This window comes from Paramacrobiotus metropolitanus, unplaced genomic scaffold, assembly GCF_019649055.1.
Source record: "Paramacrobiotus metropolitanus isolate TYO unplaced genomic scaffold, Prichtersi_v1.0 Parri_scaffold0000010, whole genome shotgun sequence".
Lineage (NCBI taxonomy): Eukaryota > Metazoa > Tardigrada > Eutardigrada > Parachela > Macrobiotidae > Paramacrobiotus > Paramacrobiotus metropolitanus.
Window position 1 is genome coordinate 1,948,645 of NW_026570230.1, and position 26,030 is coordinate 1,974,674.

A 26,030-nucleotide genomic window follows, 5' to 3' on the forward strand; every position below is an offset into this window, starting at 1 on the left:
ATCGATTACGCTTAATAAAGAATGTATAACCTGTAACCTGTTTCCGAAGGTATAAGAACATCCAGCGGAATGACGCAACTTCAAAATTCGATGTCCGACAGCGGACACGGGCGGCCAGTTATCAAGGTTAGAAAGGCGCCTTCTCTGGAATTCCTTCCCTAAGCAGCTAAGCTTACAAGCCTTTTTCTATGCTCATATTCAAATTTTTTAATTACAGCAATGATAGTAAATAAGCATAGGGTATAAAAATCAAAGACCACAATAAATCAAACACTATTCAGAAACGTGTGCCAGCATCATAATTGATTTAGTCCTATGTACAAGTACAGTCTGCAGTATGCTATGTACAATACTTGTATAGATAGTCAGATACTGAGCTTCGTAGCGTATGCCAAATTTCCAACCGCATAACAAGAACAACAAATTAATAAACAAGCCGTGCGGGTCCTGCCCTGATCTATTCCACATGAAACAGAAGCTTCCTTCAAAATTACCCATCTAGCAAACTACCACAACGTCCTGTCGGGATGTGAATCCATTTCAAATGATTCATTTCATTCTCCCATACCGGCGCTCTCCCCCTTCGCTTGGACGAGTTGACTTTTATCGGACGATTCGGTCGACTTCTCCACTTTATCCCACATCGCACCCGCCTTGTGATGCTTCTCCACGGTATCCAGCAACGGAGCGGCACACCCGTCGAATGCCTCGCCCGGTGTGATCTTTCCTTTAATCGCATCTTCCGCGGTGGCAATCGCGGCGTCCATATAACGATTTCCAGCGTCACCACCTTAAAGGTCATCGCAATACGTTACCTTTCAGATTTTTCAAATCAAACTTGAAAGCCAGCTGCGGTTCCCGCATCACCGTTGCAATATGTTGTGTCTTCAAAATTTTTAAGTATGCGAGCCAATTGCGAAACATTACCTGTAACGGCCCCGCCCAAACCTCCCACAGCCAATCCCACGATAGTTCCTCCAATGACGGCAGTGGAGCGGCTCGCGGCCTTCATGGCGCGTTCACCCTGAGGATGATCACCCATTGCGTAATGCACAGCACCCTTAATGTGGCCCACGCCAGGAATCACGTCGGCCAGCGCGTTGCAGACGGTGTCTGGACGGCGTTCCTGTGGTGGTACAGCGTCCTCAATGGCATTGCGCATGTGGCTGATGATTGGACACTGCCGCGTAAAGTTCTCCTGCGTCTGCAGAGCGCCGTTCATGTCCCCACAACCAGCCTGCACAGCAGATTTCAACTGGGATACCACGGGGATGCTGTCCGCGTTTCCCATTTTCGGTCGCTTTATAAATTTTGAGATTAGGGAAGGGTGGAAAATGGGGACGCACACGAACACTGAAGAAAACCTGGTTACAAATAACTGTAGCCTGTAGGATATGACCTTACTCTGCCTAGGGTAGTCGAAAGAATCGCAAAAGTACAGTAAATATTCGTACTCGTACAGAAACTTTACGGTACAGTAAATACAAAAGTACAGTAAAAAATTCGTATTCGGACATAGGAAAGAAACTACATAGAAAACTTGTTTCCAGTTTCGCTTTAAACTGGCAAGAGAATTTTTTAAACGGTAGCTTACCTGTTAAAACTATCCGGGGAAGTATCGATCTAAGAAAAGAAACGCTTTGGTGATTACGATTATGGTAAAAAAATCAACGTGAACGATGTAGGATTAAAGGTTCTTCACGTTTCTTCTGGTTAGAATTTCAAACTGGGGACTGATGACTGAGCGCACTGTCAAGTGTCAACTGTGTGCTTTATGAGCGGTACCTGCTGTCGGCAACCGTCAGTGCAATCAGTGCCGCCCCGCTGACTCACAATTCGTGCAAAGTTTTTAGATCCTATAGGTGGGCGGTTTGATCAAAGCTTTTCTTGCACCCGGCTAACACTAACCATAAGAGGTATGACGCTAAAAAGGCGCCACTACACCAGCATATAATTACAGTAAGTATATACAAACTTCGTACGTACGATATCAGTTTTAGCGCCGTTTTGAACTTTTTCCAACTTCAAAGTCAATAGGAACTTAGGAAGTAATTGCAAACAGAGGTCACTACGTACACGGCCGGGGACAATCGTAACAACCGTAGACCCCAATAGTGCCCGTTAGTGTCAGAGAATTGGTTTCCTTTCGAAATTTAATTCAGTAAAAGTGCAGCACGTTGGCGCTTGGCATCTGTTAGTATCCGTTAGTAAAAGTGTAGAACGTTAGTTACTTCCGGTAAACACGAACGACATTAATGAAGCAAAACAGTTGCCATATTTTATCAATTAGCGACCCAGCGCTCCTCCGCATATTACCTAACGGGTTTGGATGGGTTCTACATTTCTGGAAGGCTTCTGTCTGTGAATCGGGAGGGCATTAATGGATAAAATACTGTATATTTGTACCGAAGTACTGTACACTGGATTTGTACCGAGGTTATTCTTTGACCTTCTACAGTATGTGTATGCGCTCGGTTTCACGTAATTTGCGGTAACTTCTGCGATGACTTCGTGTGGCATCTTAAATGTTCTGGACCTTCTGCGTCCCAAGAAATTTTTAACCATGCGCTACAGTATGTTAACGGTTGACAAATGTCGTTTAGAAATTCCCGGTTGGTGGGATATGCGCGACCAGAACTCAAGTAGACATATAAAAGGGGAATTGCTATGTCAGTTTTTGCGACACGAAAATTCGACGGTACTGACGATTTATGTTTAAAGTGGATGAACGGGTTTTTTTTGAAGCCACTGTACCTTTGGACAAGGTCACAAGAGATACACCATAAAGCATGGTTACATCCTCAAATAATGCACTCTGATTCTTTAAATAATCAGAGCGACGATTATAATGCCGGAGGGGGAGCCGAAATAAGAAATATGTTAGTAGTAGAGGCATTTGTTCGTATACGCGTTTTTGAGTGATAGGCTAACCTGAACGAGTTTTTTATTATAAGGAGGGTAACCTGTACATGTTGTTCAAGAGGAGGCTAAGTGGAACGAGTTTGCTTAATATATATGGGTGTAGCGTATGGGAACAGCTAGATAGCTGTGATAGTGGTAACCACCCTTTGGTGATAGTTACTAGGTGGTGTAAAATATTGTAACCCTGCGGTATAGTACTGCAGGGTGTAAAATGTAACTGCTACTTATTTGTTAGCCGTTAAGATGGTTGTATTTGTTGTACATACTCGTACATACGTACACACTTCGCCACCGGTACAGTTTTGCTTTTAATTCCAATAATGCAGCGTCTAAATTCTCAGCGGACTTGGCGCCCAAGAAATTACATTTCCCAGAATGAAAAAGAACAGCAGTGCATGTCGATAAGCGAATAGAGAGACCAGTAAATAGTTCAGGAGTATAGGATAAATGCAGGCGATTACTAATATCTTCTAAGCTTAATTTATAACCAAAGTCAAAAGTACCAATCATGTTGACCACTCGAAAATTATGAAATAAACAACGATATCCAAGCGTACGCAATAAACTAATGAAATAGTGTAGTAGAATACGAGCATCCCGTCTGGAGGTGCCTCCGTTTACCGTAATCCGTCCATTGGTGTATAGCTGGCAGTGACCTTTGAATGGTTGGTTGGTCCGCAGGAGCAATCCGGAAAATCTATGCGGTAGATACTGGGCCATCGGTAGTTTCCGCTCCAGGTCCGGTAGGTTTAGCGTGCAGCTTAACTCCGCAGTCACCACAACATTCGTCACCTTGACTGTCTGTATAATACGAGTACATTTATTAGCAAATTGTTAGTTAGAGTAAAGGTAAGCAATGACCAGTCCTTACCGCGCCAATAATCGTTTCCACATTCGCATTCATGCTTGGTCAGCTGGGTTTTGCGGGCGGGCAAAGCCATCATGCAACTGGGGCAGATCGTCGGATCCTTGCTTAAATATACTTCGGTCAGCCATTTTGCGTAGGCGGCAGGTTTGTTGTACTTGCTGGGGCGATCATTGGACAGGTAACGGAACGGTGGGCAGTCCAAATCGTCCAGATTGATAACAGCAGCCGGTCGCAAGATAGGAGCGAGTAGCGCACACTTGTCGGCTCCTTTGGCATAGAACTTTACGTCATGCTCCACAGCGTAGGTGTAGTCCCGGTCATCGTCAGTACCATTAAACGTCACAGCGTACCAGGTGTCCAGAGTATTCCGTAAACTGCGTCGGTTTTCCGACAACTGCATACCGAACAGTACTCCCTTATTAAGGTTTTCTAAACCAAACTCTTCAACAATGTAATCTTTAGACGGAAAGAAAACGTTTGAAAACATGCTGCTGGCTCGCTCAGGGCAAATAATGGCCAAATGTTTAATGATCTTAACGTTTTGCATCTCAGTATACTGCGCATCGACAACACAGTGGAGAGGAGCCATTTTCTCAGCACTGTCAATTGACGGAAAAACAGCAAAGAAAAAATAGAGCAACTAAATTAACTACTGTATCATATACTGTAGTCAAATTGTACAAGGTTGTAAAACGGACACGGTACCATAACGCAACGGTTGCAAAATGGACCCGTAGTATTTTTAACAACGCTGTCTAACTGGGTACCGGCTTGAGCACAAGTGTGGTAAGGTAGTTTACCGACTAACGATCATTTGTAAACGACCGCTTTCATTATCAGTTAGACCTCGCTGTAGTCAGTTAGTTTGAATTTTTGTTCTACATCTTTGGCGGGTTTTACTTTTGCAAGTTCGGTTAAATACTGAAGTTTCGATTTTACAATGGAGTTCCTCGCTGATATTCCATCAACACCCCGGAAGAACCCCAAGCGCAAGTTGACCTTCAAGTTCCCCAAGGACCGCCCGGAGGACCGCACGGAGCTGGAGCCCATCAAGCGCCAGAAGCTGGTTAAGCAAGAAGCCACCTATCCACCCAGTAAGCACACGCGTTTCGCTTTTACCGAACAGGGACTGCCGGTTTACAAGATCGGGTTCGACAAGTTCGCTCTGGTCCGCTGGCTGGGAGGAGAGACGAAGGTCATCCTGGCCGAGTTCAAGGAGCAGCCTGATGGGACGTTTAAACCGACGGATGCCAACAAGTACATCGCCATGACGGTCAACAATTTTTTTCGCCTGAGCGGTTTAATCCTGACCGGGAAAGCTGACCTGGACTCGAACACGTCATCATTTGACAACGGTAAGCTGTCGCCGCATTTCTGCTTGGACGACAACCTGTACTTTCGCTGGAGCCGCTACAACGGTATGGATCTGGCTACTGTGCGTCGCTTCAACCTGACGCCTAACAAGGACCTGTACCCGACCAAGATGGGGATTTCTTTTGGACGCAAGGCCTACGTAGGACTGAAGGAGCTCGTTGTGGATTTTACCTTACTGAAGGAAATCCGGGACATCAATAAAGCTCATGACATTACTCCGGATCCAATGCCTGGGCTCGCTTCAGTCAGTTTGAAACAGGTGAATCAATGATTGTGTGATTATTGTATATTATCCTTATTATTTTATTTCATCCTTATTATGTATTGTGCAGCATTTATACTGTTTTAATTTTTTGTTTTGTAATAGGAACTGGCGGAGATTATGTTTCGTAAAATTCGTGAGCACCGGGAAAGCACTATTGGACGCACACCAATGCGAGGAATTGCCACCGATGAAGAATGGACTATGGCCGAAAAAGACATTTTGGAAAAGAAACAAGTGCATGGTGTGCTTTTGATGTTGAATCAGGTTAATTACGAACAGCTGCTGGCATTAGATTTGGAAGGTTACATGACGCAGTTTCGCACCGAAGTGCGCGCTCAGCTGGATAAAATGATGATGTAATTTTCACTACGTGTGATTTTCGCAATACCGCTTTTTTCGCATTTGTTTATTTCACTAAGCGAGAAATTTGATTCTCGAGAAATTTACTGTTACATATTTGTGTATTTAAATTAAAATAATGGTTAACATATCGACAGACCATCTTGTCATTATTAATTTTATTATCATTAAATATTCTGATAATCGCTCCGAACGGCTGACCACTACACCGTTGTAATAAAAAAAACATACAATATTGACCACAAACGGTAGAGTAATCAGACTGCAACACTTCACTTTGAGTAATCAATCGATCGCCATTGCAAAACCGTTTCTGCAGAGCTTCGCTGTAGTACGCTGGATTTTTGCCGTACGAATCGAATATTTCCATGACGTCTGGCCGATCTTGGTAAACGGCAATCCAGTGTTCACCGGGTTGCTTGGCTGGGTCGGTATTAACAATACACGTAGCGGGATAGGGTCGTAGGTCCAACGGAACTTGATCGGCAGCGAACACGCCACGAAAATGAGCATTTGTAATGGCATTGGCTCGCATTGCCGCTGATATTTGCTCCGAGTTCATGTTGAAAAGTCAGCAATTAATTGTCGATGCTGGTTAAATTCAATAATGCTATCAAATACCATCATACAAACCATCATTAAGGATTTTGTATGTGATTTTGCAAAGGTCACCGATACGCTTAAATTTCCCTGCTTGATTAAAGTCAGCGGTCCTCTTCCTGTGTGACCAGGCGTTAGATCAAAACCAAAAATAGCATAACCTTCGTTATAGCCATTACGATCCACTGTCCAGCATCCACTAGGATGGTTTTTAGCGCCCAACGCATCCAATAGACCATCGTAGCATTCTAATGATTGGGACTTTGCAAAATCGGCATTGTAGGGTTTAGTAGGATAACTCTGACCATCTACTTCCACACTGATTTGACGTACGTCAAAATGATGAAAATTAAAAGGATTTTTCTGATAATTTCCATGAAAGTCCTCACTATCTAGAAAACCGATAAATACCACCTTCGGTATTTGTCCAATCTGCAGGTTGGTCACCACTGTGCTCTGTGTGTTCTTGGGAATATCGGCCACACGCATTACGATGCGCTCGATATGATATTTCACCGTCCGGTTCAGCAGTTGACCCGCTACGGCTGTCATAAAGTCCGGAGCTGGTATATAGCGCCGGACTGACAACCGAGCATTGCGGATAAAAGGTTTGTATGTTTTAGTGTCTTTGTCCGCATCGTACACGCGTAGACAAAATTCCGGTCGATTCATAACCAGACGTAATTGGACTGGTATTCCGGTACATAATGGTTTACTTTGGTCGAATAAGTCGGCAAATATTTTACCGGACAGTTGAACATACTCACCTTTACCGAAAAGGTCATGGCGCCACAATTCACCCGTGTTGTCGGGATTTGTAGCCATTTTTCCCGGTGTATCCAGAGCAAAGCATGCTGAGGTCAGCTGTGACCTTTGAGCTTCCGGTGAATGAAATAGTAAAGATTCAAAATAAGCACGATAGGGGTAAAACGTGGCAGCATCTGAGATTAGGCGGTTGGCTACAGTCACATGCACCGATTGGAACAGAGAATGTAGAAAGTTATTGACAGGGGCGACCCCCTCCGCGGCAGTTATTACTTCAAAATTATTCTGATTATTTTTCTTGACTTTGATGGCTACTTCTAGTTCCAAAACCATGTCGCCTAAACTCAGCAGACCCGCTGTACTAGGGGGAATATAAAAATTAATGTCTCCAGCAGTACCGTCTTCCGTAAAAATGGTGGTGGGATTCAGTTTCTCATGTTCAGTTCGCCAGCGATCCGTCAACGTGGCCGGCAATGCAAACAGTTGATTCTCTAACTGCATTGCTGGCTCCGAGTTGGGCATCATCATCATCGCCATAATTATAGAAAATCTGGAATATCGGTCGGGGGAATTCTACGAGTGCGCTTAACAGATTTACGTGGTTTACGGGAACGTTTTTTCCGAACACCTTCGCCTTGCTGTATTTGCTTATTAAGGGCTTCGCTAGCTTTGGCCGCTACGTCTTTAATAGCTCCGGTCGCTGCTTCTTGCAGGTGCGGTGTGGCTGCTTCGAGTGCTGCTTTAGCGTGAGGTGCTGCTTTTCGTATAATAGGTTTAGCAAATGAAGTTATCTTGGCAATAATATTCTTTAATACTTGCGCAAAACCAGAACCATTCTGCAGAGTACCACGATAACGCAGAAGAGGGCTACCACCAGTTTGCGCCACAAAAACATCGTCATAACGCCGGGGATCAGGCACGTACGGTACCAGAGGCATCTTAAAATAATTTCTGAGGGCGAAAATGCAGTTTTACTAACGATTTACCGTTTTCGAATTTGGCGTTCTCTCCCAAGTCATCAGCTAGAGTAAGGTGTACTGTTTCAAAGTGTTGAGCTATAACAGGGACATAGTGCGCTTTATCAAATCTTGCTTCCACGAGTGGATCAGTTCCCCCTCTAATAGGTACATTTCGCAAAAACTGCGCTGCCGTATCTCCAATTAGGCTGTAGTCAGCCACGTCACAGTACACAAATACATTCTGATTTTGCAGGTGTGCATTTGCCGTTTGTTCAGCAATAAATTGACGAGTTTCAGAATAATTTTCATCTTTGCAATTCTCCATAAATTTTTCAACAATACCATCAAGCGCTAAGAATGCCTCGCCTTCTTTTGTGAGATCCCAAAAATCTGTTGTTAAATGGGATTTTCGGAATCCTAATATTTTTTGTATTGCCAAGGACTCGGGAGGAAAGTGCACAGTGGTTCGAGGCGTTCCCACGGTCAATTTGACCCGCAGATTTTTTCTGTTGTCGAAACTTGCATCCAGATATTTTCTTTCTGGCAGAATGCTCAAGTTCTTAAGATAGGCCCCATTAACACGAAAAAATGTATCGTCATTATCACTCATAACCGGTGTGTTTTTATTGATAACGTCCAATATCGCTCCCACATTTTTATAATTACCCGCGGGGATAATAATATCGGTTGTTTCGGTAAGTCGTCCAATTGCTTCCGCTAAATTATCCGTGTTTGCTTGTTTCTCTCTATTCCATACCCTAGTGTAACACAGGTCGTATATGGTTTCCAAAATAATATGCTGGTCATGGCTCAGTGTGTATAGAGAATTATTGCACTGAAATTCCACCAAAGCCATTTCCCAGCGGCCTTTAAGAGTGATTGGGTGCTTTAGCCGTGTTGTCCAGTCCGATGCCGTGTTCTCCGAGAAGCTGTTGACATCGCTAGGTAGTGTTAGGTAGAATGGCGAACCTTCAAACATTTTTCCTTGATCCACGAGTCGTGCTCTGGTCCGTATCCTAACCACCTTACTAATGCTTTTCCCTTACTACGTTTAATAACAAAATCTATAGTGTGTTCCTTATTCTCAGCATTCCGTACACGCGATAATTCTTGCTCGTAAAATTGGCCTTTAATAATTACGCCGCGTTCATCTTTTAATCGGTACACTGGCACAGGATGCCGAACGATTTTGGTAATGGTAAATATTTCTTCTTTGAAATTATAGTTGTATCCTTTCTCCAGTTTTCCTTTATTAACGGCTAGTCGAACTGTATCACCGATCTTGAATTTGGGTTTCTGTGGAGTGCAATCTTTATATAATTTATTGAAAACGTCCAGAGAATTTTCTGGCGTAACATCGACCGGGCGCATTCCGTGCGCACGATGCACAGAATGGTTGTACGAGTCTATTAAATCTGCCAATTTGTCTGTGTACCGCGTAGATACCCTGTGTCGGAATAGCCGTACCATTCGGGACTTTATCGTTCGAATAACTCTTTCTACCATGGCACATTTAATATCATCGTTTTCAGAAGTAAAAAATTCAATTCTTTTAGCTTTTAGGAATTGTTGAACGACATCATTGACAAATTCACGACCTTTGTCAGTTTGCACTCGCATTGGCTCTCCGAGCTCATCAAACACTTTTTCCAAGGCGCTGCGAGTTTCGGTCGCATTTTTACTCTTCATTTGAATTACACACAGCTTTTTCGAGAAGCAATCAATGGCAAATAATAAATATTTAATACCATCATTTTCTTTATAGTACTTGGAAAAATCCGCTAAATCAATCTGGTATTGCATCTGCAGATCTGTCACTATGATCTGGTTGCGTTTAAAGCGCTTAGGTCTATCTTTTGTTACCGTGTATTCATCCAGCTCCTCCAGTAGCTCCTTGGCTTTCGCACGGTTCAGTTTGGGTTGCTTGATCGCTTGATAAAATCTTTCTACGCCTCCAAAGCTTCCGGGGTTTTTGGCGTCGAGGTATTTCTTCAGGAGTTGATTCATTACAACACGTTGATACACAGTTAATCTTAAAAATCCGACAGAGGCGTAGAACCGATGGTAAGAAGGCAGACATATCACGGTAAAGTAATCCACTTTAGCCGTGGATTACCACCACCTCTCTGTGCTCCTTTTGTCTTTCGGCGAGTGCGATGAGCCGGTGGTGTATAGAAAAGCTCTTCGGATATTGGATCCACAGGCGTTGCGGGTGGACTCAGTTGACGCTTAGGAACTCTACGTTTCGGTTCTTTTGTCGGCTCGGGCGCTTTAGGAGTGACGTATTTGGGTATTTGCACCGGATTTTCTTCAGGAATGGCACGCGGTTTTAAAGCTAGAAAACGTTCTAAGGTGGACGATAGCTGATTGGCCTTCTCATATTCACTTATATCTTTGCGCTGAATGATCTGGGCCACCAGATAATCTAGCGATATTACTTCGGCAGCTTCCGGTGGTTGTTTGTTCAGCTGAATTTTTGTTGCCAATCGGTCATCCATGACTCGCTTCGGTACAATTAAAAATTCATCCATTACCTATAAGACTGGTTAAAACGCCAGCAAAAACGGGTAGCAACGCACCGATAAAACCACCTTGCTGTAAAATCTGTCGCTTTTGTTTGGAAGGATAGCGCCGTAGCGCGAGCAGTCTCAGTGACTTGCGGTGTCTTTTACAGGTATCCAAATGTTCCGCCGGTAACGTAATAGTGTTTTTAATAATATTCACAGCAATCTCTTCAATGGCCTTAAGCTGATTCCGGTTGACATACTCTAATAACACCTTTCGCTGTTTCGGTTTAAGGCTCCGTAGGGTAATAATATATGGCGCAAGGGCTTTTACTCTGTCCGACATGGTTTCGGTAAACAACATTCGTTCTTGCTTAAATAGATTCGCATAAACTGTTCAGGCATTACGTGTGAGCGAACCCTTAAATAGTCGGGGCAGGTACTTCTTAGATCTAGAATAATTGGCTGGTACGGTTCAGAGGTCACTTTGCGATACGCATCCACCAAATGCGATAAGCCCATCTGACGAGCCAAGGTACTTATCTGATTTACATCACGGACATTTTTAAATAATACTAAGTACTGACAATTTAGCATAATATCACGCATTGCCTTTCCTTGTTTGTAGAGGTTTTGCAGTATCAAGAGAACAGAAACGTTCTTATGATGTATGCCTTGTGTAAAAAGCTTAGTGCAACGCAAATCTTTGCTTATGACATGTGAAAGGTCATCAATAATAAGCAGCGTATGCTGATTAGTGTTAAAAAAATCGTCTTTGCCTAGTACTTCTTCGACACCTTGAATAAACTCTACGGTCGGCACGGCTTCCAATAGTACATCAAATCCTTTTTGGTATTCACCGTAGCAGTACACAATACGATCAGGCGGACGATCAATCATTTTTTCTCTGTTTTTAATTAGATTAAACACAAATTCACTTTTGCCGGACATGGTCGGCCCGCACACACAACAACCAAAACATGCTTTGAACCGCGGATCGCTGTCTAACACTGAATACATGATTACACCAGATTGTTAACTCACCAAAGGCATTACAATACATAACGCTGATACAAATGCAACGAAACACTTAAATACTTATGTCCACCATTCCAAAGGTTGCGCTCCTCCCGAAAGTCTGTTGTGAACCTCATCAACCCAAGCACTCCCACGCATTTCCAGAAGGTACTTGCACAAAGGGTTGAGGGTGACATGCTTTCTCCATGCATCGATGCTGACCCGATCATCTAGATCCAGTTGACACTGGCAGTGAACACAGGTTGCAGACCAATCCCCCATGTAAACAAAACCGGCTTCTGCTAATTGGCGTGACAAGTTTTGCTTGCAAGGAGACTTCCAAAAATCGTATGTAGCTAGCCTAGATTCATACGTGGAGAATACCCCGTCACCCATACGAAAACTTTCCATAAAACTCATTTTTGTGTTTATTTAAGTGCTGGACAAAAACCTTATAAAAATCAGTTTTAACTACCACAACTAAAGAAAGGCTAGAAATAAGTTTAGGATGTCGGTGGTTTATTTTGAGCAGTTCGGAACACTAAAAAAGGGTTGCATAATTGTCCCGGGTTCAAAATGTAACGGTGCGAAATGGAAACCATAATATTAGCAGAAACACTAATTTAATAACTCCAACTATTTAAGCAGGTTTTTTTCTGTTGAACTTATAACAAAATGGCCAACGTCCAAGGAATGATTCCCAGACTGGACCTTGTCGAGCGGATCGACAACCGTCTGGGAAAATTCTGCATTGGTATTTTATGGTTAATTTTAGTTCTTATTTTAATTACATTTATTTGTGCGGAAATTATTATCAAAATTATCGCTCATCGACCCCGCCTAGTTGACCTTTGCGTGAATGACACAGCCTGCAGCGTCTTCGTTGCCAGTAACACCACTGCTTGACTTACCGTCTTGATCTTCATCAGTTTGACCTGCTGGGGCATCCATATACGAAATCTACAAAGAGTTAAACTGCAAAGAACCGTTGGGAGACTCAAGCAGCAGGACTTACATGGCAATTCTCCTTCCAACCAGTGGGAGATGGGGCAGTCGGAATACTGGGAATTTTTTTTTATTAACTCGATTTAAATGCTTAGCTCGCTAGTTTTGTGACACTGTTAGCGGAACAATAACATGTGGAAATGTAAAAACGTTTTGTTCGATTTAACGCCTGTCAGCACGTGTCAGAGTTTCTCAACTTGTTCATTAAAAATTCAGAACCAAAAAATGTCACGCTATTTATTTCGGTACATAACCAAACGGTAGCGTGTTCCAGTTTTCCACTATTCGCCGCTTATCATAAGTCATCCGAAGTGTTTTAGACATATTGTACTGTTGTAAAGTCAAAGTAGGTTTATCACGCTTAATTAAATCAGGATAATTAACGGAAAGTTCTTCACAATTATCTAACATTAACAACATCTTCTCAAAATTTATTACTTCACTAGTCTGCCCATTCAGCGTGAATCCTTTGACCTTTACCGTATTGGCGTTGTCGTTGGTCACATAGGCGTACGTCTTCGGGCCCAAGCTGACAAATTCGGTAATGTACTGGCCCGGCTTTAGTTCGTCGGTTAGGTCGCCCAGAAATTTACCCGTTGCTGGTTTCGGTTTGTCTGGCTGATCCACAAAAATTATGGAATCTAAACAGATATTACTGCAGTTTTCACTGTCCAACAGCACACGCAGTACGAACCCACCTGTATCAAAGTATAACAGGCGGTCTTGTACGTGTTCCATAAACTGCAGTAAATGAAGGCGAGCCCAACATGTGGTGAATCTAAATTCCAGAGTTGACCTTTATGCGGTTCAATTAAAAAAAGAGATATACATACGCTGCAAGGACCACATTTGTACTCGGATCTTCTTCGAGAAACCCTTCTTCCTTCGTAAACATCACCTGCAGCACTTCCTCCCCAAACATGTCCCACGAATGAACGTGGTACTGACCGGAGAGTAGCAATTCATAAAAGCGTGCTGGCTCGCTAACGTACTCCGTGATCAACCTATCACTCTGCATTCCCAAACGCCCCCAAAAACTAACAAAAAAAAATTTGTATATTTTTGATTTTTTTTTTCAATAAACTGGTTCACCTGTTTAGCATCAATTTCGCCAGGGAGCGTAATCCAGGATTCTCTTTGATCTTTTCCCGTTCCAGTTCAATACCCTCTTTACTCTTGTACTCGGTAATATACTGAGATTTCTGGGCTTCCGTCGTCACATCTACAGGCCATCCGCTGGCTTCGGTTTTAATCTTGAGGAATTTGTTGATATATCCCTCAAAAAGACGATCTTCGTGTTGATCAAACTGCCAAACTTCGTGAATCGAACTCATTATATAACCACGATCCAATGCAGCAATAATTTCTGGTGTGCACCAGGTCCCAGTAAGCATCCGCTCTTCATCAGTATGCTGGCAGGGAGCATTGATGCGGTGGTCGGCACATGTACGACACAACGGGAACGTTAATTTGTCTTGGCTGCGGTACGGTAGTACTGGCAAATAGAGATCTGCAGGCGGAAGTATATCGCAAGACATCAAACCGAAATAGCTGCGCGGGTCTGTAAAATTGTTAGTAATCACCCGAGGATGGCTGGTGGGATAGCACTTGGTTTTGTTGACAAAAGGATACTCGCTGCAGACGTCATAATAGCAGATTCTTTCATTGCCGTTGATTTTATAATGAAGCCGAGTGGCATTCGTCCGTCCTCCGTAGAAGGCGTCACGCGGGTTAATTCCGGCCCGGATCTTGACCATTCGGATGAATTCATTGATTTCTGGCTCGTCCACGCATAATCTATCGTACTCGTGCTCCCAGATAACGACCACCTGAAATCCCAAATCTCTAAAATACTGATCTCTGTCCAGCGTTTCCTTGTAGATGTCCGACATCTTTATTCCACGGTACGGATGTACTGTATCAGCAGCGACGCACTGAGGACAGCCGTGGAACCAACAACCATGAAATTCGTAAACAGTTTTAGTTTCTGCGCAATATCCATCAACAAAGTATGTACCAATCTTGTACTCTGCTCCGGATAGTTTGGTCTGCAATATGCACATGTTCTCGGCTTCCGACCACTGTAACCATCGTAAGGCCTTGCTAGACTGGGGACGATTGCGGTTATATCCATGATTCGGAATTAATCCAATCTGCTCTGGCTGGAGTAAGAACGTTCGCCAGTAATTACTGCAAACACCGGCGATGGTGAAAGCTGAGACGAAAGGGTTAAGTCCATCGCTTATTTCCATGAATAGTTGACAAAACTGCTGGCAACACTTGCGAAGAACCGTGACGTCATTACGACAATAGCCCTCAAACTCACGGCGGAAATCGAACAATCCATTTTTGTCAACCACTTCAGTTTCGTACCAGTGATCAAAGGTAATCCGGTCTTTTTGTTTCATGCTGGTATAGCCGTACTCGTCCTTTGACGGGAAAGGAACAATCTTGTTCCAGTTCTCCTCACGGTTGAATCTGTGCGGAAAGGTACCTTTACTCGTGTCTTCTAGACCGAACGTAGCTGGCAATTTTGAAAGGCTTTGTGGGTTATAGCTATAGCTATCACGAAAGTGTATGTCGTAAGGCGCCGGCACGTCCAGCATCAAAATCTTGCCCCCGTTCATGATCACTTTGGGAACAATCCCATTGCGTAGTAGCCAATTGAGGATAAAATAACCATCAAAACCCTGTAAAAGTTACCGCTTAAGGTCACCGAATAAAGGTCACCGACCAAAGGTCACCGAATGCAAACGTCAACTCAAGGTCGGTCGCCAACTACATAGGTTACCGAAGAGAAAGGTCACCAGTTACAGAGGTCACCAACGCTACGCAAACTCACTTTGAAATTATGTGCGATGACATAAAATCCCTTGTGGTCTTCCTGGAAGAGGAATTCGCAAAGGTCATTGGTAACATCACCTGCAATAGGAGTAGTGGAATCAGGAAACGTCCACTCTTCCCCATCCCTGTTCTGGACAACCTGTTTGATAAACACAGCATGAAACACTGCAACGACAATTAGGTCGGTCGCAACTCACCGCCAAATTGGGCACCAGTTCACCAGATGCTGATACGTACGTCTCAAAATCAAAATAGAGAAACTGGGCAGAACTGCAGCGGGCTTTTCGATCAGATGTGAAGGGTTTCGGACGCATGAAACAACGATGCTCGGAGGGCAAATCAAAAATGCTACACACTTTGCATTTGGTTTCACCACAGCGATGTGGATTGTCAGGTTTGCGCTGAGCGTTCGAATATATACAACGACACTGGACACACACCTTTACGGTATCACACAGGGCTATCCGTTTCTTATGCCGACCTTTGCCACTACCGAGCTTGTGGTGATCAAAGCAGTTCTGACCAGGAAACTGTCGGTTGCAGTCCATACACGTGATAAAATTAGCCGTATCTTCAGGACAATCAACACGCAAACACAGGGCACACTTTCCTTTACAACGGAGTTTGACCCGACTACTGTATCCTTTCATACAGTCAAAGCACCAATAACTGCGTTTGAAAAAGGCGGGAAGAGATTTCAAAAGATCAAAATGACCGTCATGATGAAGTAAAATGATATGCTTTTTATGCTTATGACCTTTATGCACGATAGCGTTCGCATGATCAATGCTGACAACAATAATACGGTAACCTTTGAGAACTTTCTCAAATGCTGGAATGTCGCTTAGACTTAATGACCGCTCCGGTAAACCCGCTCGCAAAATCAAAAGCTTAGCTAGCTTGGTGATTTCTCGCTTACCCCTCCGCAGGCTTCGAAAACGTTTGGAATTCTTGTCGGCCAAAGCTTTTCCCATCACCAGTGCTCGGGCCATGCAAAGGTCATCATCTCCATTAACAATAACCACAGACTGCATCTTCATGAGGCGGCGCCTCAAAAGGATAGGAACATCTTTCACACAGCGACCGGAGGGCAGCTGCGTATGTTGAGCGGTGATTTGAAAGGAGTCATCAATAACAAACTCTTCATGGCTATTCAGCACGCGCTGTATATCCGTCACCCAGCGTTTGACGCTTAGCTCGGAACGAAGCGTCAGCGAAGTGTACAAAGGGCGATTAAAATGCCGAGAATCAATCCGTAAACGCACGCGATCCGTATCCTTAACACCGTTCAAAACAACAAATAATATATACTCAAGAATAGAAACGATAGTCTCAGGGACATCACTAACATCAACATCTTCGAGATTCGAAAATTTAATGTTAAAAGTATTTAGGTGGATACGAAATTTTGGAGAATACTTGCGACCAATACACTGGATATCGACATTTTCTATAACACTGATATTACCACCCCATTGAGGCACAGGATCTTCATAAACCCAATCGTCTTCAGCAGCTAGAAGCGCGGCAGCGTTTAATGTTTCAGCATCTAACGCTACAGGGTCATCATTCCATTCACCATCGGCCAATAAAGCGACCATATCTACGTCTGATAACATGTAGTCCATTGTAGCAACTAGTTCAGTAAAGCACCATAAAAGTGTTCTCGACTAATATTTATTAACACTATTCGTGCACCACTATATCTTGGCAAGTACAAAATGGAAACCGATAACCACCATACACACCGTGGAAAAATGGAAACCCAATACGCTTACAACATTTTAAACGCTTGATCGCAACAGTACTTGCGCACTTCGTCATTGTTCGCAAAAGCAGCAAAAGAGCAGTCGGTATAGTTCGGTAATAACTCAATTAGAATGCTATAAAAGCTAGCGGTATCCAGTTGACTATAAACCAGCCATCGTATATTGTCCTCCGACGGATAGATATCCTTCACCTTGGCCAGATGGACGCACTCCATGACCAGGTACGAGCGATAATCATTCCAGAATTCGACAGGTAAATCTGAAAAATAGTTATCAGAAATTTAGTTTGCAATCCGACATGCAGAATAAATTCAATGCAAAAATTAAGATTCACTGAACACTGAACTAAATTTATAGGGTTCAGTGAACATTGAACTGAATTTAATGAACAATGAACTTTATGAACATTGAACTGAATTTAGTGAACACTGAACGTTATGAACATTGAACTTTATGAACATTGAACTGAATCAATTGAACTTTGAACTTGTTGAACATTGAACGAAACGGTGACCTTACCTCGTGTCCCTTGGGAATATCCCGGGAAGAGCTGCAACAACACTGGATACAAGTCCATCTTTCGCAATTTTCGAACAGCGTCCATGCTGATCCTGGTCGTCGAAACGCTGATGTTGGCCTCCCCTACGCGGCAAACACGCAGCAGGCGTTTGCAGTCCGCTTCCTGACGCACCCATGCGGCATGCAAGGATGGTGAAAACTCCCGGCGGTATTGCTGGTCCACGAGCTGACACTTCTTAACGTTGGGTGAAGTGCTGTGGCGATTCATGGCGTCACATTCGGTCGAAAGCACGAACCGCAGGAGCGCGCGCAGCTCGCTTATGGCCATGTCGCAGCGTGGTCCCTTCCGTCCACGGTGCGCAACAACCGTGCCGTACTGCGGTATCTGGTTCTCTAGAACCAGCTTGACGGTCAGGGTGCCGGCACGGACCAAGGTGGCGACCTCTAGGTTGACAAAACCGATAGGTCGCGAGACAGGTCCTGGTTGGAGAAACTCGAGCAGTGCCGCTTGCTCATCGTCGGTGAGCGGTTGTGGGAGGAAATCAGGAGGCAGGTCATTCACGCCAGGCAACTCCGGGAGATGGACATGGATGGCCGGCGGTTCCGAAACGGGTGGTGACAGGGACTCGAAGCGTGGACAATACTCCGGTTCAATCGACGTGTCGGGATCCGCGTAAGCAGGTCCTGCTGTCGGCGCATTAGGATCGGGAAAAAATTCGGCCAGGAAATCTAGATTAGGATCGCTGTGGTTCAGAAAAAAGTCCGAACCGTCAGCTTCGTTTCGCAGCCAGGCTTCCCAGTCAAAAGTGTCAACGTTATCCGACATTTTAAAAAATATTGTTGTTAATCACTCGTAAAAGTTAAGACTAATTAACAAAAATGTTTTGAGAACTTGTTACAATTTATCAAGGTAGCAAAATGTTACACCTGTGCCGATTCGCTAAGTGTTGCCGTGGCAACCTCCAGAAAATAAAATTGCTCGTTGCAGACATCTACACTGTACAATGGGGATGTATGCGGACGCTCTTCCCGTTTCCCGTGGGAAAGTGCGCAGCAGTCGCAAACCGCAATACCAGTAGAGAGCAGCACGCAGCAGACGTATGCTGCTTTCGAGACGGAACTGCTTGCAATTTTACGTGAGCTTAATAACTGGTTGCAGTGTGACGCTACCGATGCTGCCGTTCACTTCCAGTTAATTAAAAGTGAGTTTTCTTTGATTTAATTTAGTTTTTCATTTTATCAATGGTTCCTGATTTTTTATGCAGGTGGAATTGCACACCGAGCGTACCGCTATCATGCAGACGCAGCAAGAGCCGCCGGTAAAGAATCCCGAAATTTATTTCAATATTTTGAATTTTTGAAAGAAGAGAAACTATTATGATGTTATTTGTTGCGATTGTTTGTATGAAATTACAATGAGAATAATAAATGTAAAGCGCAGAACGAGTGTCACTTTATTGCTGTCGGACCAAACCACATAAACGCAGACACTTTCAAAGAGAAAACAATTTATTCAAAGTTATCTTCCATGTCCGAATCGGAAAACAATGCCTCCGCCTCGCTGTCGGATCCCGCTTCCGATCCCAGCTCCCAGTCTGGATCTGCAAATAGTTGAATTTATTTTACAGTTGTAGAATTTTTTGAAACAATTTCAAAATTTAATACTGAATTTGTTTTGAAATATTCCGGAATTTATTTTTAAATTTATCTTACAATTACTGAATGATTTTAAATTTCCAATGATTTTATAATTTTATTTTATTTCATTTAATTTACCTTCTTCCAGTGCACGCACTGCTGCCGCCATTTCCACCGAATCCTTATCGCTTTCCTCTTCGAACTCACTTTCTTCTACAAAAACTTTACCGTTCATACTACTATCACACAAACAATAAACAAAATACAGAAAAAATATACCGGTATCGGTATCCATTTCTTCTTCGTCCTCGTCGTCGCTCTCCTCCAGTGCGCTCTCGTCTGCCATCAGGTCCAGGATACTGGTGACGACTACGGTGTGGGCCCGGGGGAACAATAGCTCCATCGCTTCCTGCAGCGAGGAGCAGTGAGTCACCGGATTGAAACTGACGTCGACCCACTCTAGCGGCAACTTGCGAAGAGGAGCGAACTGCTCAGCGCTAGTGAAGCCGTTCCCCTTCAGATGGATTTCCGTCAACTTGATACACGGGCGCAGCGCCAGGAGGGCGTTGCCGGCGAGCTCGTTGTCATCCAGGTGCAAGGTTTCCAGGAGGTCCTTGCACGGCAACGTATCCAACGAGCGCAGGCCGCAGTTCTCGGCGGAAATCGAACTGTAAACGGCAGTAACTTATTTTAATTTATTTTTCCATTTTTTACGCATTTCATACATTTTTATTTATTTTGAAATCCGTAAGGTTGAATTAATAATTAAATATAATGAAACAATTAGCTAAAAATCTTACCGGATGTTGGTGAACTGCAGCAGCAGTTCGGTAATCGGGATTGCCGGCATCTTGATCCCATCGAATTCCAGGATCGCCGCATCCGTCGACTTGGTCAGCAGGTACGCGTTCACCTTCGCCGCGATAACAGCATCGGCCGGAAACTCCTCGACAGCATCATCGGCGTCGTGGACCAGAGCGGCGGCATCCTGGACCGGTGCGGCATCGTCCTGGACCGGTGCGGCAGCGTGGTGGACGGCAATGGCAGCGTGGACCGGACCGTCGGCGTTCTGTACCGGTGCGGCAGCGTCCAGGACCGGTGCGGCAGCGAGGTGGACGGCAATGGCGTTGTGGACCGGTGCAGCGACGTCAGGAACCGGTGCGGTAGCATCGCAGACCGAAGCGCGGACATCCATGGTGAAGGGTAAAAGCGCTTTTATATTAAAAGAAATTAGAAATCGAATTCGATTTTGGACAATCGTTTAATAAAATTATCCCTGGATCAACCATCCACACTGATTCCTGAAGCGGGCCTTGTGGATGGTGTTCGATTTTTCAACCCAATTATGGGTACGTAATTTATTAATTATTTACTAGACCAATGGAAAAATTTGAATTAACATTTATATTTTTGGTGAGTTTTTTCCTTTAATTATATTCCTCGGGGAGAGATCCCTGGGATCCGCCTCTTGGAAGATTCCAACAATACGCAATGGTTTAATAAATGAATGAATGAATGAATGAATGAACTGGTGTCAAGCTAGCAGTAAAAACGTAACAGCAGTTGTTACCGTATATACGTACTGTACTCTTAATTTATTAGTTTAGCCAGCAGCACCTGAAACTGTGCAATTCGCTTTATGATGTACAGTATCAGGGTAATGTACGTAGGTACTCGTACAAATGTTGTACCAGTATCTGTGAATCTGGATGATGTCCTATGGATAATGCATCGTGGCAACGGGATAGCAATGTTCACTGTTGTGATTATTTTTCGCAGATACAAGCCCGTTTTCAAACCTGTAGACCGTTGTAAGCGCGACGCAGTGAATAGCGCACAGTAAGGCTACATTTTATCTGCTCTACACTGGATGCATTGAATGCACTGGCTCAAGCTCACGTTTCTCTAATATCCCGCTTATAGCGGTCTACAGGTTTGAAAACGGGCTTGTAGATATGTCGTTAAATCCGTAGCATACAGCACGGTTACGTAGTAGCACTCAACAGTACTAGTACTAGTATAAGTACTAGTACCAGTACGAGAACCTACTGCTTAACAAAAAAGCTTTACTTACGCTTAGCTTTAGCTTAGCCTCGATCATCACCGGAAGAAGCTTCAGTGATCGGCACAGCTGGAAAGGCCCTGCACTGCAGAATGCGCATGAGCGCTGCCGCACTGCAGCACCGTCCCAGCTAAAAAATAGCATGCAGCCAGCCACAGTAATCCAGTAACAACTGGGTAAAATTTGGGAATACCAAGCCGCCGAAACTTGATTATCACAAGGTGATGCCCGCCGGCCGTGCGCTCTGCTCTGCACAGTATGCAGCCGCTCTCCGGTAACGTCTGGATGAAATGACTCGTTCAATAAATCCCGAACATCGCTCAGCAATCGATCGGCGGCGACGCTGTTGCTTTTTCTATACAAACAGGAAATCACCTTGGTAAAAATTACTGTTAAATAATTGGCTAATAAGTAATCACAAAAACTTCAGGCGTGTAGATAGATACTCTTATGCGTGTTGCCAGCGTTAGTGAGTATTTTATGGATGTTGTCGAATAGTTTACCCAATCGTTTGCGAGATTAAGCGAATAAATATCGATCAGTAGTTGTCTTTATGGATAGTTAATTTTACAGTATCGTGCACTTGGCACTCACCCTGTAAAGTGTAGACGATCCGACTGTGAGAAGCACAGCAGTATTCATAATACAACCACTGGTACAGCATTATACGTTATGTAAAATTGTTCATCACACAATTTTACAATTGATACAATTGTTTTTACAATTGTGCATCACACTGATTCACACACACACACCGACAGTGAAGCATATTATGTCGCCAGAGTTTTTTCCTTGCAAACCAAAAGAGTCAATATGGGTATTCGAGAGTGGTGCCGACTGCTTAAGAATTATCAGCCCCTGCTGACAAACGTTTACTCAACTGCGACGGGCAATACGGAACCACCTTCACGACCAGCTAATGTATTTATGAATTTCGAATGTTAAATAAATAGACTGCGGAATGTAAAAGCTTCATTTTACACAACGGCCCCGACATCCACGTTATCAGCGTCGCAAAGCAACACGCAAATAAATTTTCATTAATTTTTTCCACCGATATTTCTTCTAATAATTCTTCCACCAATACGTCAAAATACCTCTGGTGCCATTTATCAATTTTATTACCACTCACTGTGCATGAAAATCACATAAAATTTGTTCTTGTCGCTATGACTATTTGAAATTGAAGCAGTTACACTTTTTGAATACGCTCACTCCAGATTTCTAATGCCTGCGGTTCCAGCTACATAAATTTCCGTTTTCTCCCATCCATCTTCCGGTATTATCGTCATAGCTTTATCTAGACACGGCTTCCAGGCTGCCCGCAGCCGCTGCGACTGATTCCTGAATTTTAATAGTATGCCTGCAACAGTGCAGCGTAAATATTTGCGACGACTTAAATCCAATATCAAAATCGATAACATCCACCATATCACAAGGCATAACATAACGCGAAAACCGATTTCAAATTCAGATCTGATCATATCAGCCAAGGCTTTCGAAATTCGAGTGAAGACCTTAACCACGCAAATTTAGAATTCAAAGTTAATGGCACATGTGCAAAGCCAGATTAACGGTGATAATTCCCACTTTGCCTTCGCGCAGCTTGTACTCGTACAAGTAACTGTTTCGCAGTTAAGAGTTAACGAGACAATCAATAATTTTTGCTATCTCAGGCATTCTATCGTATTCAATTAAAGATTCCAGCTAACTGATTCAGGAAAACCAGCAGACACTTCAAAAAGATTTGCAAAACTTTCAAAGAGCATTCAAATTTCTGAGGTTACTATAAAACACGGAACCGTAAGGGAAATCTCTCGTGATATACGGTAAGATTCGGCAGTAAGTTCTCAAACACTTACCAACGCATTCCACAAATTCTTTCTGCTCAATATAGCCCGTCCCGTTGACTTTATCCCCGCAATAATGAAAAACATGAAATCTGGTATGCGTACATCCAGCATCCATAATAATAACATAATTCTCCGGAATATAGCTGTAGCGAAAGTAAAAAATCACCACAGAGACAACACAACCAGCGCCCAGGATTAAACCATTGATGATCAAGAGAAACACTCGACGATTGATCCTGCAAGGTCTGCGGGTTCCCCGCAGCCTGGTATAAGTTGAGATGCTTTCTCATTCGGCCGCTCGACTAGTTTAGATTTCCCAGAAGGCACCATACCATCATACGCGCTCGAAAAATTACTGGATGTTTTCATACCAGTCAACGCTACAGTTATGCAGAGAACTATTTTCAAAAACATCAGAATGAGAAAGGCAGAACACTTGCAACAACGGTGGGTTAATGCAGGTTTGCTTAAACGTGTGGCATCACAAGCTCCTGCACCAGTAGCGAGGTGAGATTATTGCGCAGCACGCTTGTACTAGCATGCTGCAATATTTAGTTAGGGTTGTGAACACCTAGCTGTGTCCGGCGCGTTGCGCTGCAATTTAAATAAATTCATAATTCTATTTCTTTTTACTGAACAGTTTTATTGACATTACAGATAGAAAAAATTCAACATTTTGAACGTAACAAAAACAAGCACATCTCAAGCAGTAAACTCAGGATCTTCAGACGGTTCTCAACGCTAAACGCATAACACTAACCGTACCGAAACGCAACTCGTAATAGGCATAAATTGCTGTGTTAATGCGATAGAAATTACGGACGAGCTTGCCAACTTAGGCTTGGCCTCCACCGTGAGCGCCGTGGTTGTTCCAGTGCCCCCTTTGATAAAAGCACATTTTTAAATAAATTAAATATACATAAGACTAGGATTCATATAATTATTTCAATTTGGGTATTGAAGTACAAAATCTTAACTGAAAAACGTTAATATTTACCAGGGATGAGGGTTGACCTCCCCATTGCGAAAAGCCTCGGCATCCGGCCGGAGTGCCTCCTTCTCGCGAATCTTCAACTAAGAATAAAAATATTCCTTGATACAGAATAAAAAATTAAAGTTTTACCAATCACGCAGCGGTTCAAAAACTGAATAATAAAATCAGTGCACAGGGATAACCAAGAACACATTTAATGCGCATAAATCGCCAGCACTGGGTTCGAACGTATTTATCCACATATTATACATCAAAACGAAATTTCTCTTTTTATAAATCGTTATATCTGCATTCTAAAAATTTAAATAAACAACTTTACCTGGAGCTGTTGCTCCAAAGAATGGATGAGCTCGTCGCGCTCGTCGATTCTCTCCTGCAGCGCTCGGTTCTGCCAACGCAAGCGGAAATATCGCAACAGCAGCTTCATCTGCAGATGTTATTGAATTGATTTTTTAGTTGAATAAATATTTTTTTTATTGTAATTCAAGTAAACTTACTTTGTGTTAGAGAACAACCAGAAAACGAAACCCACAACAAGTAAAATAAACAAAACCAAACAAATATTAAAATTTAAAATGTTGAAACCACCAACCGGTGTTTGTGTGAGTGTGTGCTTGCGTGTCGTGTGAATTTCTTTGTCGTGTGTCCCTGCACTATGAAAACGTGAACAAAATCCCATTCCACACTCATCGAATTTTATTGGAATTGGAACTGACTTATGCCCAGCAACAGCTCCGCCGCCTTCTTACGGCAGTCAGAGCACTCCCAGAAAACTACACTGCTATTGGCAGTATTCTTCGCTATAAGAACATTTGCTGCATTACCACAGTTACATCTCAAAATTTCTTTTTGCTCCGGAGTTCTTGGCTGGTTCATCGGATTCCGAGGCTGGCATCCGGATCCGATCTTTGAAGTCCCTGGCTGGCGTGCGCTGCATGATTCCCGGAGGTGCCGTTTCAGGCACCTCTTACGCATGGATACAGAGCAATGTATACAAGTGACATTACAAAGCCGATAATGCTTTTCGCGTAAGTGACGATCATAGTCGCCCTTACGCTTGAACTCGCTCTTGCAAAAACTGCATTCAAAATTTGCTGAACTCATTTTACAACTGTAAAATGTAAAGTTACAAAACAAACTGAGAAATTATTTTTTCGACTGCATTTTTGAAAAGTAGCAGTTACATTTTACACCCTGCAGTACTATACCGCAGGGTTACAATATTTTACACCACCTAGTAACTATCACCAAAGGGTGGTTACCACTATCACAGCTATCTAGCTGTTCCCATACGCTACACCCATATATATTAAGCAAACTCGTTCCACTTAGCCTCCTCTTGAACAACATGTACAGGTTACCCTCCTTATAATAAAAAACTCGTTCAGGTTAGCCTATCACTCAAAAACGCGTATACGAACAAATGCCTCTACTACTTATGTTGTTAATGAACACCAGCTTTTATTTGCGGTCAGAAAATGCAAAGCGTCTTTCATATCCAGAAGACCGGAGCTACAATCATCGCAGACGTGCACATGCACTATCGTATTGTTACGGGAATATATATTTTAGGTATCTAACATTAACAGACACCTGTCATGATTAAGGAGTGGGGGAAGTCAAACATGAAATACTTTGTGTTGCTCGTGGTAAATGTAAAGGTGATCTCAGAAGGCGAAATAGGTTTCTGCATTTACCAACATTCATCGTAA

At 43.3% G+C, this 26,030-nt stretch overlaps 1 protein-coding gene across 1 annotated transcript; it reads right to left on the reverse strand.

Moving 5' to 3' along the window:
- Positions 1 to 266: 266 nt before the first annotated feature.
- LOC129583416 (uncharacterized) lies at positions 267 to 1,731 on the reverse strand. The gene is made up of 3 exons (XM_055475203.1): positions 1,595 to 1,731; positions 928 to 1,353; positions 267 to 790 (listed from the first exon to the last, which is right to left on the reverse strand). Exons 2-3 carry the CDS (start codon positions 1,289 to 1,291, stop codon positions 555 to 557), a joined length of 600 nt encoding a protein of 199 aa, XP_055331178.1. The 5' UTR covers positions 1,292 to 1,353; positions 1,595 to 1,731; the 3' UTR covers positions 267 to 554.
- Positions 1,732 to 26,030: the final 24,299 nt, after the last annotated feature.

Coding starts and splice junctions, on each gene's coding strand:
- LOC129583416 (XM_055475203.1), bottom strand. CDS start 1,291: ATGGGAAACGCGGACAGCATCCCCGTGGTATCCCAGTTGAAATCTGCT. Junction 791..927: donor TTTGGGCGGGGCCGTTACAG/GTAATGTTTCGC, acceptor ATGACCTTTAAG/GTGGTGACGCTGGAAATCGT.